General features: G+C 40.5%; 1 protein-coding gene across 2 annotated transcripts in view; it reads right to left on the reverse strand.

Moving 5' to 3' along the window:
* KIFAP3 (kinesin associated protein 3) overlaps positions 1-16,001 on the reverse strand; it is a 71,897-nt gene that overhangs the window by 46,658 nt on the left and 9,238 nt on the right. For both annotated transcript variants that reach the window (XM_032192006.1, XM_032192007.1), the window contains exons 7-10: positions 15,070-15,194; positions 14,544-14,642; positions 13,668-13,846; positions 11,210-11,372 (exon numbers count right to left, since the gene is read on the reverse strand). In XM_032192006.1, the coding sequence (XP_032047897.1) occupies positions 11,210-11,372; positions 13,668-13,846; positions 14,544-14,642; positions 15,070-15,194 (566 nt within the window). The remainder of the gene's footprint in view (positions 1-11,209; positions 11,373-13,667; positions 13,847-14,543; positions 14,643-15,069; positions 15,195-16,001) is intronic.

Genomic DNA, 16,001 nt, shown 5'->3' on the forward strand with positions numbered 1-16,001 from the left:
ATCCAAATGTAAGAGTATCAGTAATTCAAGTAGCCATCATTTCTAATGGAATCATCAATGTCTCCACTTCAGATATGAAATATGCCCTATCCAACTCACGTGCAAAACATTAACTACACCAAATCAAAACCAGAAGCCAAAAGAATTATCTCTTAAAATGGCAGAGTGATTCTTGGTTTCAGCTTCAAATTCTGATACTCTTAAGTCAAAGCTGTTACAAAAGTAAGCAAATAATACATGTAGGCGGATGGAAATGTAGCAAACTGAACATCTTATCCATATACTGTCTCACACTGCTGTCAAAACTTTATTTACATTGAAGTGACGAGTTCATTCGTTCATATGCATCATAATTAATAGGGATCTTGGGGGGAAGTCATAAAAAAGGTAACTCAATTTTTCTGTCCGGTACAGTGCCTTACAGACTACTCTGAAACAGTTGTGCTAAGTTGCTCCACGTGTGGTTTAAACACACAATGGTTTGATTTACATATGTAAATATAAATCATATTGGATATATCAGTTTGTTTTATCAAGAGAACCTGAAGGAAACTGCAAGTCTGCTCATACTCAAAAAGACTAGACTATGTAAATAATGCTATGATATTAATTACCAACTAATAACCCTTCTCGTGCCACCTTTGTGTTTGAAACCGGTTTCCTACCATAAGCCTACCTTAAAATCCAGATTTCTGTGTCCTCCCTTCCCCCATCCCTCCCCAAAGAGCTAAGCACATGCCACATCTGAAATATGGATACACTTTTTTTTTTCTAGGAAACAAAGAAGGAACTATAACGGTAATTTCTAAGCCAATGAACTAATAAACGACTAATTTTGGTTGAGTTATTTAATGTTACAGCTACAGACAAAAATGAAGCTGCACATCTGGAGCACTAGACTCAATTTCTTTGAACTCTACACAGAACAGCCAGACTGAAAAATACACAGTAAGCTCCTCACCCACAGCACTGCTGCTTAGATAAGAAGAAAAAGCACAGCCACTGAGTAGTGCACTACATGCTGCTAAATTTAGATATATCCTTTATTGAAACTGACCTTGCTTGAGGTTTAAATTGGATATCAGAAAGAACATCTTTATGGAAACATGGGCTAGGCATTGGAACAGGCTGCCCGAGGAAGCGGTAGTCCTCATTCCTGGGGGTATTTAAGAAATGTGTGGATGTGGTGCTTACGGGCATGGTTTAGCAGTGGACTTGGTAGTGCCACGTAGATGGTTGGCCTTGATGATCTTAAGGGTCTTCTCCAACCTAAACGATTCGGATTTGAAGAGTACAAGTGCCCTATCCTTACGGAGGTTCTCCAGGAAACTAGAGTTGGTTGGTTCTGTTCTGTCATGCTTTAGGCAACCAAGTTGTGCCCTGGAAAGCTTTCAGATGTAAACAGTTCATGTAGAAGACCAGGTTACTTTATACTGAGAAGTATTAATTTGTTCTTGAAATTAGGCAAAGAAACAACTAAAAGAATTCAATTAAGCAGTCACATATTGTAAGCTCCTCAGTAGAAATCCAGGCTCAGGTCATCTTACCTACCTATCAGCTTGTAGTGACATAGTGATCCAACAAGAGCATGGGGGAAAACGCTTCACTATGCATACAGCTAAAGGCTTCTCCTAGGCAAATATAAAAATTTAAAGGGTAAATTATGCCTTCAAATTTCATGGGGCTTGGGAAAAGCTGTTTACACTGCTCTTAACACTTCTTTCCATGCCTCCATTGAAGGCTCAAACATCAAGACTCAAATTTAAGACTCAAATTATAATTACACTTTGCCAGGTAATGCAGGAAACGCTATGTGAAGTAAAAGGTAAAGCAGAATAAGGGAGGAAAGTTGGCTCCCCAGTAACATGGAAAACAGACTAGAGGCAAGTTGGGCCAGATCTTCAGTGGGTACGAACTGGCAGGCAGCCAACAAGAAGGATGCTACTTTATACTTGCTTAACCTCTACCCTTCATGTTCCCCGCCTTATTCTTGCAAATGTTATTTGTGCTAAGATAAAGCATCGGTTAAGGTAAATCCATACATTCTGTAGCAACCATAGTTTATTTCCTAGTATTTGTTAATATTATGAGCTTATTTGAAAATAAGACAGCCACAGTAGCCGTCAAAGACTTCTGTTTTTTGAGGGTAAAACACTACGCACTCTTCTTTCTTTCCTGTTTTTTCAAAGGTCCAGCGTGTTGCATCACTTCCAATGACCAAAAAATATCATGGCTATCAGTGACAGCAATGCTTCTGTTTCTAGATTGCCCAAAATAATCAAAAAGACCTGGACAATCAACCTGAAGCGTGAAAAATACCTACAACTTAAATCATCTTATCTGAACGAAGTCACTCACCAACACTTAAATCAGTCTCCCAAAGCACGTTCCATATGGCAGATTTCATGACACACAGAAGGAAAAGATAGCTATAGTTTCAAAAAGAAGAGCCAAATTTCAATTTTTTTGCTCCGCAGATAACTGAGCCACCATCCTGTAAATCCCTTGTCCTGCTGGCAACTCCAGGAAAAGAGAGGGGTTTTAGGACGCTCACAGTCAGAGCAAGAAAGTCCTTTTCAATTGGGAATGAACAGGAAAAAAAAAAATACCTCTAACTTGGAAATGAAGCTAGAGAATCATAGAATAAATAAGCTTGGAAAACACCTTCAAGATCATCTGGTCCAAACATCGCCCTACCACCAATGTCACCCACTAATCCATGTCCCTAAGCACTACGTCCAACTTTTTTCTTAAATGGGGAAATGAAAGATGGGGGAAGCCCATCTACCTGTGCACACAGAGGCAAAGAAGTTGCTGAGTACCTCAGCCTTCTCCACGTCTGTCATTACCAATTACTCAGATATAGAAACTCACTCCTAATATAAGAAATTAGCCAGCTATAATCACTCACACACTACTGTTTTCACCCCTCGGTTTATTTTCATAAATGTTAAAGGCGCATGGTGGTTCTTGGGGACTCCTCCTGTCACCCCAGCGCAGCAGCCCCAAGGGAGCTGGGGCCTCTCTTGGGCTCTTCCTCGAGGCTCTGCGCAGAAGGGCTGCCACCTCTCGCACAAGGCCTGCTGGATGGGAAAGAAGCACTCACACAACCCCTGACAATTGGCAAAGGTCTTTATTGCCAACATGGCTCCAGGCTAATGCCTGGAGTGGAGCCTGGGTGATGTGGAATAGGGAGCTTGCCGAGCCCTTCTGCACAGCTGCCGGTGTTCCTTCAGGACACTTTTCAGAGAGCTGCCGGCGGAGTCCCATCTTTGTTGAGGCTGAGGCGGGTCCACTTCCATGGGTTCCTCTTCATCTTCTGCACCCACCTCCATGGGCTCCGCGGGCTGGAGGACAAGCCAGTCCCTGGCAGGGACTGCCCACACAGGCTGCCTTCCACTGGGCATATTTTCTGGCCACGGTGCCGCACCAGGACGCCTCCCAGTTCCGGGCCTTGGGTCCTTTCTGTTCTCTGCTTGATTGTCATTCTCGGAGTTTCTGTTGTCATCTCTCCCTCGGCCACGGCTGGGTCCCGCATCATATTCTGACCGCTGGGCACGGCTCCGCTTCCCGTGGCCCTCCAACCCACGCTCTCCGTCATCACTGGACCTCCGGCTAGGCCCAGGCCTGCTGCTGCTGTCCGTCCGAGGGGCCGGCCTGCTCCCCACATCTCTTCGGCTCCAATGATATTTATCAGAGTAGCCTCTGGGCCGGGCACCAGACACCTCCTGGGCACTGCTGGTTTTTGTGCTTGAGGTGCTGGCCCTCGACCCATGGCGCTTTCTCTCAGAGGCAGACATCCTTCTCAGTGGTCCCAGGAACAATTTCTTGTCCTCGCACTGAGAAGGGCTGCTGCTCGCCTCTCTCTCTCGCTTTGCTCTTAACTCTGGCCTTCCTTCAGCCAATGGCTTTCAGAAGACCAAATCGCTGAGCAAGTGGCGGGCCAGGGGCAGGGGGGCCCCTTTTATAGGGCCCGGGCCAAGGGCGGGCCCGCTGGTGGCCACTGTGACCTCGGCAAAGCTCTGTGATGGAGTGGCCCGTGCGAGGCCGAGGGCGCCTGCCTTGGGAGAGGCCTGGAAAATGCCCTCATGTGGAGCAAGGACGAGGGTTGGGGGAGCTGAGGGTCCCCTTTTCTGGGGCTGGCTCCCCCCCAGACCATTTGGCTTGCCAGAGAGAAAGGCTGCCCCATGCAACCTTGCCTCAACTCGTTTTTTCTCCAGATCTCCAAGGGTCAGAATCTCTCATTAACAAAAAGAAAACCCCACCAACATAACCAAAACAGACTAATTCAGAAGGCTAAAGCTGTCAAAACTGAAGTACCCATCACAAAATCACAGAATCACAGCATTTCTAGGTTGGAAGAGACCTCAAGATCATCGAGTCCAACCTCTGACCTAACACTAACAAGTCCTCCACTAAACCATATCCCTAAGCTCTACATCTAAACGTCTTTTAAAGACCTCTAGGGATGGTGACTCCACCACTTCCCTGGGCAGCCTGTTCCAATGTCTAACAAGCCTTTCAGTAAAGAAGTTTGGGCATGGTTTAGCAGTGGACTTGGTAGTGCCACGTAGATGGTTGGCCTTAATGGTCTTAAGGATCTTCTCCAACCTAAACGATTCCAATTCGAAGAGTAGAAGTGCCCTATCCTTAGGGAGGTTCTCCAGGAAACTAGAGTTGGTTGGTTCTGTTCTGTCACGCTTTAGGCATCCAAGTTGTGCCCTGGAAAGCTTTCAGATGTAAACAGTTCACGTAGAAGACCACATTACTTTATACTGAGAAGTATTAATTTGCTCTTGAAATTAGGCAAAGAAACAACTAAAAGAACTCAATTAAGCAGTCACATATTGTAAGCTCCACAGTAGAAATACAGGCTCAGGGAATCCTTTTCATTGACTGGATTTGCAAATTTGCAAGAACTCAGCCTCCTCATCTTAAGACTGCTGCCATCTCTCCACTCCTGCCCTTGTTCCTGCCATAAGCATTTCTGTTTTTCAGTCACCTCACATTTGTTTGTTTTCTTCTTCCACTCACCTAAAGTTATAGGCTTACTATTAAGATCAGCAACATTCCACCTGCACTATCTGTAAAATGGCAATACACTTTGTTTCTAACTCAACAGCACTAAAATAGAGTCAAAAGTCTTAGACAATAGTCCTTAAAAACTTGCAAGCAACTACAGAAACGGCATGAATTTCAGTTATTCCTTCCTGATAAATCACCACAATTTGCCAGTGGCATGAAGTAGGGATATAGGGAAGGCTTTTAGCATAAAAATAGTTAGCTGGCATTCTATTTCTGCTTCAAGCACATTATTGATACTGAAGAATCTCTACTTTGTTTTATATTCCTCCATGTCTGAGGCTAGTTCTTTAGTAATACTAAAGTTGCCTGTCTAAATCACCCACTCTACTCAAGTCAGTTAGACATGTTACTTTTATTTGGACATCTGATAGGAAATTAGAAGTTGAATGCTAAAGAGGATTTTTCTGTTTTTGTTTTGTTAGTTTGTTTGTTTTAAAAACAATGGCCATACTTAGCACAAATGATAAAAAAAAAGCTACCATTAAAATAAATCCCTAAATAATTACTGCTTTCCAACAGACCGGTCCCTGTAGCTGAACTGTTACTTAATGTGCTACAGCCAGCCTCCACTATAAAGGAATGGAGACACCCCAGGCAATATTCACACAACAAGGATTGGAACCAGCTGCTACAGAGCCACCTCAGAAAAAAAAGGTTTCTCAATTTAATTGGGAAAACAGGAGGAAGCATAAATTTTACTGCCATTAATAACTTCAAGCAATCCCGATATGACTTTACCTCACCCTGATGGCTGGACATGTGCTTTTTGTTAGGGTCTTTGCCACATCTGACCCCTATTGTTTGCTCACTTGATCAGGTAAGAAAATGTATGTTCCTTTATAGGATAAACGAGGCCTATTAAAAACAGAAAAAACACTGCAGTAGCCTATAAGAAGCTCCATTTTCCAACAGATGTGTGAAGCTCCATAATAAGTTCATTACAAAAAGGCCAAGTGAACTCATAAAGAGAACACATCTACTTTAAGCCTTCTTAAAAGAAACTTTCATAAAAGGAATCGAACATTAAAAAAACCACAGCACTCCGTTAATTAGAGAGCAAACTACTTCTTGGGTTTTTAAACAGCAGTCAACATACAACACACCTTGGCTGCATACCATTATCAAGACCTGATTGTTAAGCAACCCAACATACGACCGTTTGGCAATTCTTTGATTGCTCATTAAACCTAACTTGTAAAGAACAGAAAAATATCAGAGGAACTTCAGCAGTTTCCAGAAAAATCAGAAAATTTGATGTTAGAAAATAGAACTCTTAAAAAAAAATCTGTCAGTGAAACCAATGAAAACACTCTTCAGTAAATCTCAGACTGACAAAGTCACACCCTGCTCTGGTTACCTTCAGCTCAAATAAAGAACTCACACACAGGGAAAGTGTGACCTACTTTGGAGTTTGCAAACTGTTGCACAACCCTTAGATTTCTACCTATGATTAGGTGGCTGTTACTTCCACTGTGCGGAGACTAAGTCTTGGAACACCAAGAAATTAAGAGCATCAGGTCAGGACCCTCACATTAATGAAATATCCAGGCTCAGTACATGCTGTGACCAGAAAAACTCTACTATTGCTACTTGGGACTGATCACATTGTATTTCAGAGCAACGTATAACAAACATTCCTTGGCTAAAGAGAAATCCACAAAGGCAATTTTCTTTCAGTTACAGTAATCTGTACTGGAAAACATAACCCGAGATGGTCACAATCTGCAATCTTTTTGAGATGGAACACCTTGGCACTGTGTAACACAACCACATGAATAACCCTTCTGCACTGCGCATCCCATCTGAGCTGGAGCTGTAACTGGCAGTGTTTTGCAACCCACTCATTTTTCAGCTCACTAATCTCTGTGTTCCATCAGATCTTGATTTTCAAAAACAGCTTATAATTCTGAGCAGCCATGACGAGATCCTTTACTCTGACTTCCAAGCATATTGGATTTTCATGCTTTAAACATGGCTTGCACTGGGAAGTGAGGTGAATGAAAACAGAGTGGCATTTCAAGACAATTGTATTCAGTACCCCTAAGAACTGTCCAGCAGCTCAAAGGGACGAATGCACGTAACACAAAATTTTTGCTCCCTGCATGCAGCCTGAGCTACTCTTTCAAGGAAATCTTCCCTGCTCATTTTACCTCTTGAGTAGCAGCATAGCTCCCACTACAAGAGCTTCCACACCATTCCCTAGCATTTCTATCGTTTGGAGAGCAACACCTCACAGGGGAGGACACAGAAACCCCAGCAGTGCTTGCCACACCTACTGCCAGGAGCTTCTTGTGAACAGGAGTCCACCAAGAAGATATTGCAGCCTGCCATCACACGCACAGCAGCACTCAGCTGCTTCTGTTGTACAAGCTGCCTGCTGTTCTCATGGAGAGTGGAGAACTATTTGTCTCACTTCACAAACGCTAAGAAACCACTCAGACACAACACAAAAGAGCACCCTCATTAGAAGAATGTGAATCACAAGCTGTGCATGTATTTAAGAGCTGTTCTGAAAATTTTGCATTTGGTTTGGCCAGTTAACTGAAAAACAAAGTGGATTTGGTCCAGACAAGAAGTTATTTTATTCTTCCTTGTAGACAATGTTTTTCTCCTGTTTGCTGCCAGGGCATTTACTTTAGAAACCAATCACACAGGGCTCAGATTATGAAAAAGGGTAACATTTCCCTTTTGTCCAACACTGGAAGAATGCTCACAGGGATTAAGAAAACAAATTCAGATCCTTCTTTTAAACGTTCAGCTCTACATTTCACCCTTTCAACGACAATACTTTCCTCAAGCAAACTAAGACTAGCCATCAAACTCTACTGTACTTGGAGCAAGTCACTCGTACGCTCCACTTGAATTATGCCATGCAGAGCAAAATGAGAGCAGTGCAAGAGCAAAGCAAACTTCCACACAGTATTCTGTCATGTACAGCTTTGGTCTCTCTTTCTAAGGTGATGATTAGAGGGCACTGAATTTGTGTTTATCACATCTCAGGCAAGCAAATAATTTAATCACTTGTTGAATTTACTCAAATTCTCATTCCACTTTAAACTGTATTTCTTGCACATAAAACAATCACGTGGTGAATGTATAAAAAAGAAAGACCACTAAAAACAATTTTTAAGAATTTAAGCAAGGCCATCAGCACAAAAGAAAGATCTCAGCAAGGCCCTGGTGACCACCAAGAACAAGATTGTATTAAAAAACGTGAAGTCACACAAATCAACAAAATCTCTTTCCATACCTCCTCGAGTAGCTTGCATATGGAAAAACCTGAACACAACAGGCTATATCCCACAGGCCTCCACAGCTCTGCTCCAGCTTCTGATCAGCAAGTCTGAAGCCAGATTTCCCTCAACTGCACCCAGTTCTTTGAGATTGAGCATAACAAAGATCAGCTGTAGTTGATTAACTTGGGTGCCTGGAGGGAACAAGAGGAGTTTTGTCACATACAATACTTCAGACTTGTGAAGAGAAGCCGCGAAAACTAGCAAGTAGTGTTGACTGGCAAAGCTAAATGGGGAAGCAGGCATTGGCACTGTTAAAAAGAAAAGGCTAATTAAAATGGAAACAAAACTAAGCAGAATTTCTCATGTCTATGCTTTCAACAGCAGCCTCAACATGCTGGAAAGAGAGGCAAAGATGATGGTCCCTCTCTGATATATCCATGCCACACTTGGTCCATTCCTTTGCTGGCTCAGCCAAAGCCATTCCACCTCTTCCACTTTCAGATTCAATCTACATTCAGAGCCCTCCTGCTCCCAAGCCACCACGAGTCCCTTGGCAAAGCTGCACATCCTCCAGGATTGCAAACTGTCAAAGAAAGCCACCTCAGTGCTCAGCCCTAAACTCCTGCCTGACAAATCCTGTCCTTTCCTTCCTTGCAATCTCAACTCTCCCCTTAAACGCCTACTACACTTAATTTACACTCATCTCAAACCCAGCGCTAAAGACTGAAAGGCACAGCATGCACAAATGTTAAATTTCAGTAGGCTGAGTCAACAAACTTGACCTCTTGGCATTAGGATCTGTATGGTAACTTGTCAACAGCTGCTGAGATGTGTTAGCACTTTAAGGTGACCTGCGAATGTAAGCCGAAGGGCACTGAGTTGAATAATGTGTGTTTAATGCCCAAATAACCTGCATAAAAGGGGCACCTGGCACATGATTATTTTATTATTAAGGTTACAGCCTGCCTTGAGCCAGGATACACAAAGTGATGAGTTGGAGAATTATATGAATCGCCACATCAAGACAGATCTCGCGAATCACAGAGCTGACTTAAAAAACGAAGTAATAGACAATATTTCCACCTACGTTTTCTAATTAGCACATCACAAAATAAGTATCAAATGATTTTACAGGGGGGAAGTTAGGTCAGACAGCACTTGCCTCCAACCACAAAAAAAAAGGGTTGAAATCTTCGAATTCAAGGGAAGGACTGTCCACAGAGTCAAGTACTTCCAGAAGCTTCACTGTCTGTGCTAGCAAAACTTGCCATAGATCACCTTAACAGCCACTTCAGGAACAGACTGTGATTTTAGCAGCCAGATCTTCTGAAGAGGCCTATGCTCAAGTCCAAGCGACTGGCGTCTGAAGAGAAATTTTCCTCTCCACTTTAGAATGAGACACTAGAAAGTGGATAATCTACAGATATCTAACTGCTGAGTTTAGTCTGACTTTAGTGTCAAAAAGGGGATTTCCGGGAGCAGGGACTTTGATGATTTGAGTTATGCTATTGCTTGGGGTGACTTGTAGCCAGAAACCATTGTCTAAGCTGAACCAGACTACCTAATAAGACCCCTCTCAAATGAGGCAAAATATATTTTCTGACCAGCTCCCACTTCTCAGTCTACTTTTATGAGAAATGTCACCATCACCAGGATAAGGAAAAAAAAGTATAAAGAGGGATTCCAAATGCCATTTTTCTTCTTCCTAGCCCAACCCAGAGGAGGATATTAAGCAAAAACATGATTGTGAGGCAGAAACCATAGAAAGATCTAAGGAACTTCAGAATATATCAGATAGCCACTACATTAATCACTGACAGGATTAAGGTTTCCAAATCAGTGCAAGTTTTCATGGTATTAACTTGTATACTAAACAGCAATAAGGCCACACTGAGGCTGATTGTAAAATTGAGAAAGCAAATAATCCCTAAAGACTACGCAAAGGTAGAAGAGAAAGCTCAGTTTCACTGTTGCATTCCACTTGTTCTACTACATCTGGATACACCAGCTGTGCTGGATTGAATATATCCCAAACCCAACATATCATGGAAAACTTAAACGGTGTCTTGCAGTGCTTTATGCATTTAGGCCTCCACAATACAAGATCCTCAACTCCCACTTAAAAATGAGCACTCAGCAATCCTTACAGCCAAATCATACTAAACATTTTTGTAAATCTACTGGAGCAGCTTCTAGATAGCATCAGCCAAAGAACATACAGGGAGTAATAAAAGCTCCGTCTTGAGAGCTCTAGTATACAACAGTGATCAGATATTCCTTTGCTTTTTCTGGCCTCCTTCTTGTCTTCATAGATTTCCCCTATAGGCAACAACAAGTTTTGCTTGCATCAGAAGTACTCACGTAATTGTAACATAAATTAGACCATCAAGCTGGAAGTCTAAAAATCAGTACTGCCTAGAGTTGAGGCTGACAATGCTAGGAAGCTTCTACTCCTTTTATTTAGACCACTGTGGTAACATGAGGCAGAATGTATAATCAGCTTTATAAAAGCCAGAGGTAGCTGGTAGCTTCATCAGCCAAGCTCCCTGAAGTGGTTGGCTATTTTTCCTAGGTGCTCCTCTAATATTACAAGCATCACCCATGTGTCAGCTCAAATGATTCTCAGTTAGCTATCAAAGCTATTTTTAAAGACCAGAATACTCATTCAAGAGCTTGAGAGAACCTAGGAATAAATGTACTGGGAACTGCATTATTTTGGACTTCCATCTAAACCTGCATCTGGAAAGATGATTTGAATGATAAAAAGTTGGGTGTGGTGAGTTCTTTGGCAAAGAGAGAAGCGACCCAGTAATTTTTAGGCACAATACATCATGATGCGAACAGCTTTGCTATCCCTGCAGAAATGTCTGTGTTGGAACAAAACATACCTAGCAGCGCAGTGAGTTTGGGGAGCAGACCAACTTGCACCATTTTATTTCTCAGGCCTGTGTCAAACGAGAGATTCAGTAAGAGCCGAAGAGTGATGTTCAGCAGGTCTTCATGTTCACAAGGTACCATCTTCACAAGTTTTTCAACAATATCCATTTCCACCTGTATATCAAGAAAAAGAAAAATCCATAATCCATTCAAACTTGGCTTTGTCTTCAAGGTAAAAGCCCTCTCAGTGTGCTACAGATTCACATGCAAGCATGCACAGACATGATTTGTACCCGCAACAGTAACTGTCAATACATTTTCATCTCAAGCAACTTCACTTACATCTTTGCAGTTGAAGTATTCTAGATCGGTTTACTGTGTAATGTTGCTTTTAAAAAATCAGCCAAACAGTTTAGATGCCTTGGAAATATTCCCTATGATTAGAATACTGTAAGAATGTCATCTAAAGAAATCACTTGCAAGACTAGATAGGGCTAGAAGGCAGGCATACATGGAGAGTGGTGAACCCATAAGTGGGAGCAACCCTGGAACAACTGATGTAAAAATAAAAGAGATACCTCACCTCAAAGACAGAATTGGCATCCAAAAAGAGCCTGAGACCTTTCCTTATGAATTTGAAATGAGCCCCTAGCCAGAGCTTTGCATGTGCTCTCGGAAAAGGCATGAGCTTTCCTGTATGTTAATTTAATAGAAGTACGAAAGTCATCTTGAAACATGTATCACTTTCAAATTAAAAAGTGGAATCCAGGAACTGAGAAGTGGTATCAGATCCTGAGATCATGTTCACATTACCAGCCAGAAAAGACATCTGAGCATTGACTGGCAAGACTTCAGAAAGCTTTTTATCATCTTTTAAACATCATTTCTCTGCTTTTATTTGATAAAAATCTTTTAAAAGCATTCTTTGTCTCCCAGAACCTTCTTTGGCGAGAAGGAGGAACATAAAATTATTTTGTATTCTTCAAACTTATACATGGATGTAACTGGCCCTCCAGTTACAAATACACAGAATTAATTCTAAAAAAAGAAACTACAGCTCTCCTCACATAGCACAGTACAATAATCAAACAACTGGGTACCTTTGATCAAAAACCATCAGATACCAGGAACTCCTACTTCACTGCTTTGAATTTAATACAGCACTTGAATAACAAAGGAAAGAATGTGCTATAAATAAGAGGATTATTTAGTTTTACTTAGAAACAGACATTGCACAACTAGTCTTAGCTCATTTTTGCCTTCAATATTTGTGTATTATAGCCTAATAAAAGTATTAGAACGTCTCCTTCATAAGTACCTTCCCTTAATAATGCTTTGTAGGGAAAAAAAAAAGCATGCATCTTTTTATCAGACAGACAGCTGACTTGTAGCATACAAACGTTTTTAAAAGCCTTTTCAAAACATTTCAAACACTATGCAATAAAATAAACTCAACAATTTTGTTTCATTTGTCTTTCTGCTGAATCAGATGGAATGTGTAAAGCATGCCAACAAATAAGTGGGCTGTAAAGCTAATCCTTATTTTCCTAATAAAGTCCGTCAGGGCACTACACAGCTATAAAATAAATCTAAGACCAAACACCTGATAAATAGCCTATGTTCCTCCAAAGCAGATACTTTGCATCTTATTTTTGTTAAGAAATAGGATAGTCCTATATAAATAGGTGGGATACATGTCGTCTACGGTGTTCAATGCATATGCATGTGTGATAGTTCCAGTAACAAAATTGCAATTAATTCTCTATTACATAAATCTTTTAATCTCCTAAATATAACATTAATCTCAGATTACCTCAGGATAAGGAAAATCTATCATTTTTACTTAAATAACTGTCACAAAGATATAGTAATGAAGGCGTGTATCTACTAAAATCCACTGAGAATTCAGTAAATTAAATACTTGGCTAGAACCAATTTTTTTTTCTTTTTTCAGGAAGGAAAAAAAGTCTACAGTTTCAAAAGTTTGAGATTTCATATTAAAATGTTTAAGAATGTTTAACAGTTCTGAGGTGCCTTAGAAGACCAAGCTGAGTTAGAAACTAGTATACTAGTCTAGCAAACCACAAAAGGATCACTGTTTTTCTCTTTCCAAGATAATACGTAGAAGAAACAATAATATGTTGTCAGAAGAGTCTAGTTTAGGGAAAGGATCACTGACATCTCCCGAGGCACATGTATAATAAAGTTTTGTGGGTGCCAACTTAAAAATTTCGAACTCCATATATCACACTTTGAGTTTGCTTCAGTCTGTTTGGGATAACAGCCCTTCAGAAATTTTTGCAACATGCTGTGGTTCAATGTTGTATTTCTTTTTGGTAATTTTTTCATTAGGAGAGAGGATAATCAGGGTGGCAAGAAAAGGTATCTCCCTCTTCCTTCCACCCACCCAAAGTTTTCAGAGACTGCATACAGTTTTCCAACACTGCACTGGAGTACTAGGAGCCTTACCATATCGTTTTTGTTCTCCATAAAAATGCTGAGTTTCTTCAAGAAAGATACTACCAGGATAAGCAGCTCAAAATTATCACGGTCCAGTGCTTTCACTAACATATGGACAATGTTCTTGTTTCGCATCTTCAGCTCGGTTCGAGTATCCTCCGCAAGATTCAGGAGCAGGTAAAGTGCAACTAACAGAGTCCAACATAAATCATACCAACAGGTCAAAGACAATCAAACTAAGTGGGTCTCCACATACATGTTAAGTGCTTAAGACAATACTTTCAGAAGCTTTGCACTCACTTTCCAACGAATTTTAAACAAAATTGACCACGAACACTTTTTATTCCTGTTTAGGAAGCATTAAAAAAAATAATTCTAACAGTGGTTTTATAAAATAATAAAATCATAGATAATGATCACTAGAAGTTTTTTTTCTTTCAATTCCAATGAGAGCCATTAGAAAGTTTTCCCAGAAAAGCTCTGCCACTCAGACCATTTCAGTCTGACATTAAGTATATTTGAATACAAAAATTGAGACAGGGTGGAAGGTATTCAACCTGAGTCAGACGAAGGCCAACCTAAAAAATAAATAACTCAAACATACCGAAACAATCAAAAAACCACCACTACCAAACCCAGCATCACTAACCAGGAAAATTTAAGCTGATCACTTTTGCTGTTTTATCTAAGACTGACGTAACACTTGGAGAATTGTTAGCACACTGTCAATCTGATTAAGTACTTCTCCCTATTCTTTGGCAAGATGTTCCACATTCATACACACATTCAGTATGTTCAAGTTGTCATAGTTATAACAATCAACTGAAAAAAACCCTCTACCCACACTAACCAATGAAGAAATACTTTGCTATTTGTATTCCATACCTCTGAGTAGCTGTTCCTGCTTGACAACCAGCCCTTGGTATTTCTTATACGTTTTCTCATAGTCCTTTTTCAGGGTTTGATTTTCAGGATCTTCATCAAGTACATTACAGAAGTTAAGGAGTTCAGATAGAAGTTACATAGTCTGGATGACCATTGTCCTCATATGTGCTATTCAGCCAGTGGAAAGACACCACCTCAGCCACAGCTTGCTACACCTGTAATCAACACTGATTCACCCCCCTGTACTCCCCAAATCTTGGATGTATTACATCTTAATAGTCAGCAAAAATGTTTCTAAGACTTACTGCTTATACAATAATACAGTCTTTTTTCTTGTGTTATTTTTATAGCCTTCACATAATCTCTTCAACAGATTCAAACTTCTCACTTAAGATTTTTTTTATATCAACAATCATATTTCCACTGCTTTCACTGAAGTTTCTCTATGCTGATCTTGTATAACTCAACAACAGCTATCAAGAGAAGTCAAAAGCCCTCAAGCTGCCCCAGCATACCAAAAGGATATCAGCTTTCTTCTTTTTAGCAAGTTCTTCCTGCCAAAGCTCATGTCTCTTCAGCTCATGGTCTATGATATTCATACACAGAGCTCCGATTTTGTAGTGTGTGATTATTCCATGAAACTGAGAAAAACTACATTGAAGAAAAAAACATCTGAGTAAAAAATAAATGCAAACAACCTCAAAACTGTTTTGGCATTTAGGGTAGCAAGGTCCCAACACCCTATCACCTAATTATCATAAAAAAAACCAAGCAGATATTTACTTCTCTGCCCTATTATAGCATGTTTTTATAGGAAAATTATTTCAAAATAAACTCCCCAAAACATATTTTTTCAAGTTTTCAGAAGTGCAAGCAAGCTTTTTCACAATCAAGTTGTCAAAGCAAAACAATTTTCAAGAGGAAAATTTAGTTCTTACGGTGATAATGCTTAATAACATGAATTTAAAAGGAAATACAGAAATAAATGTTTTGCCTTTTTGATTTAATATTACGGACCCAAATGGAAACTTTTTCTTCCTTCTAATGAGTTGAAAACTCCAACATCTCCAAGTGTTGTTCTAAGTCAAAATAAAAACAAATTTCATGCATACAAGAGAATGTTTTCCAGTCAGCCCTGCTTTCCATATTTGAAGCACTTCAGAGGACCCTCTGCTCTCAAAAAATATGACTGAGGTCTAAAATCAAGTCACAATGCAAATTCCATTTGAATTATTTTCTAGTCAGGGTATGCTGAAATGGTACTTTCTTCCTAGCTGTACCACACACCGCCTCACCAAGGAGATTCTTTCTGTGCCTCAGTTCTGTCATTTAAAATGTGTTCTAAACTCAGAAAATTTTACCCCATTTCAGTGAGGTGTTTGTAATGCAGTGCAAAGAACAAATGAAAAGCCACCAAGCACAGAAAAGTTCTCGATGTTCCTATACACAGGGCCCTGA

Source organism: Aythya fuligula, chromosome 8 (genome assembly GCF_009819795.1).
Source record: "Aythya fuligula isolate bAytFul2 chromosome 8, bAytFul2.pri, whole genome shotgun sequence".
In the NCBI taxonomy this organism is placed as follows: Eukaryota; Metazoa; Chordata; class Aves; order Anseriformes; family Anatidae; genus Aythya; species Aythya fuligula.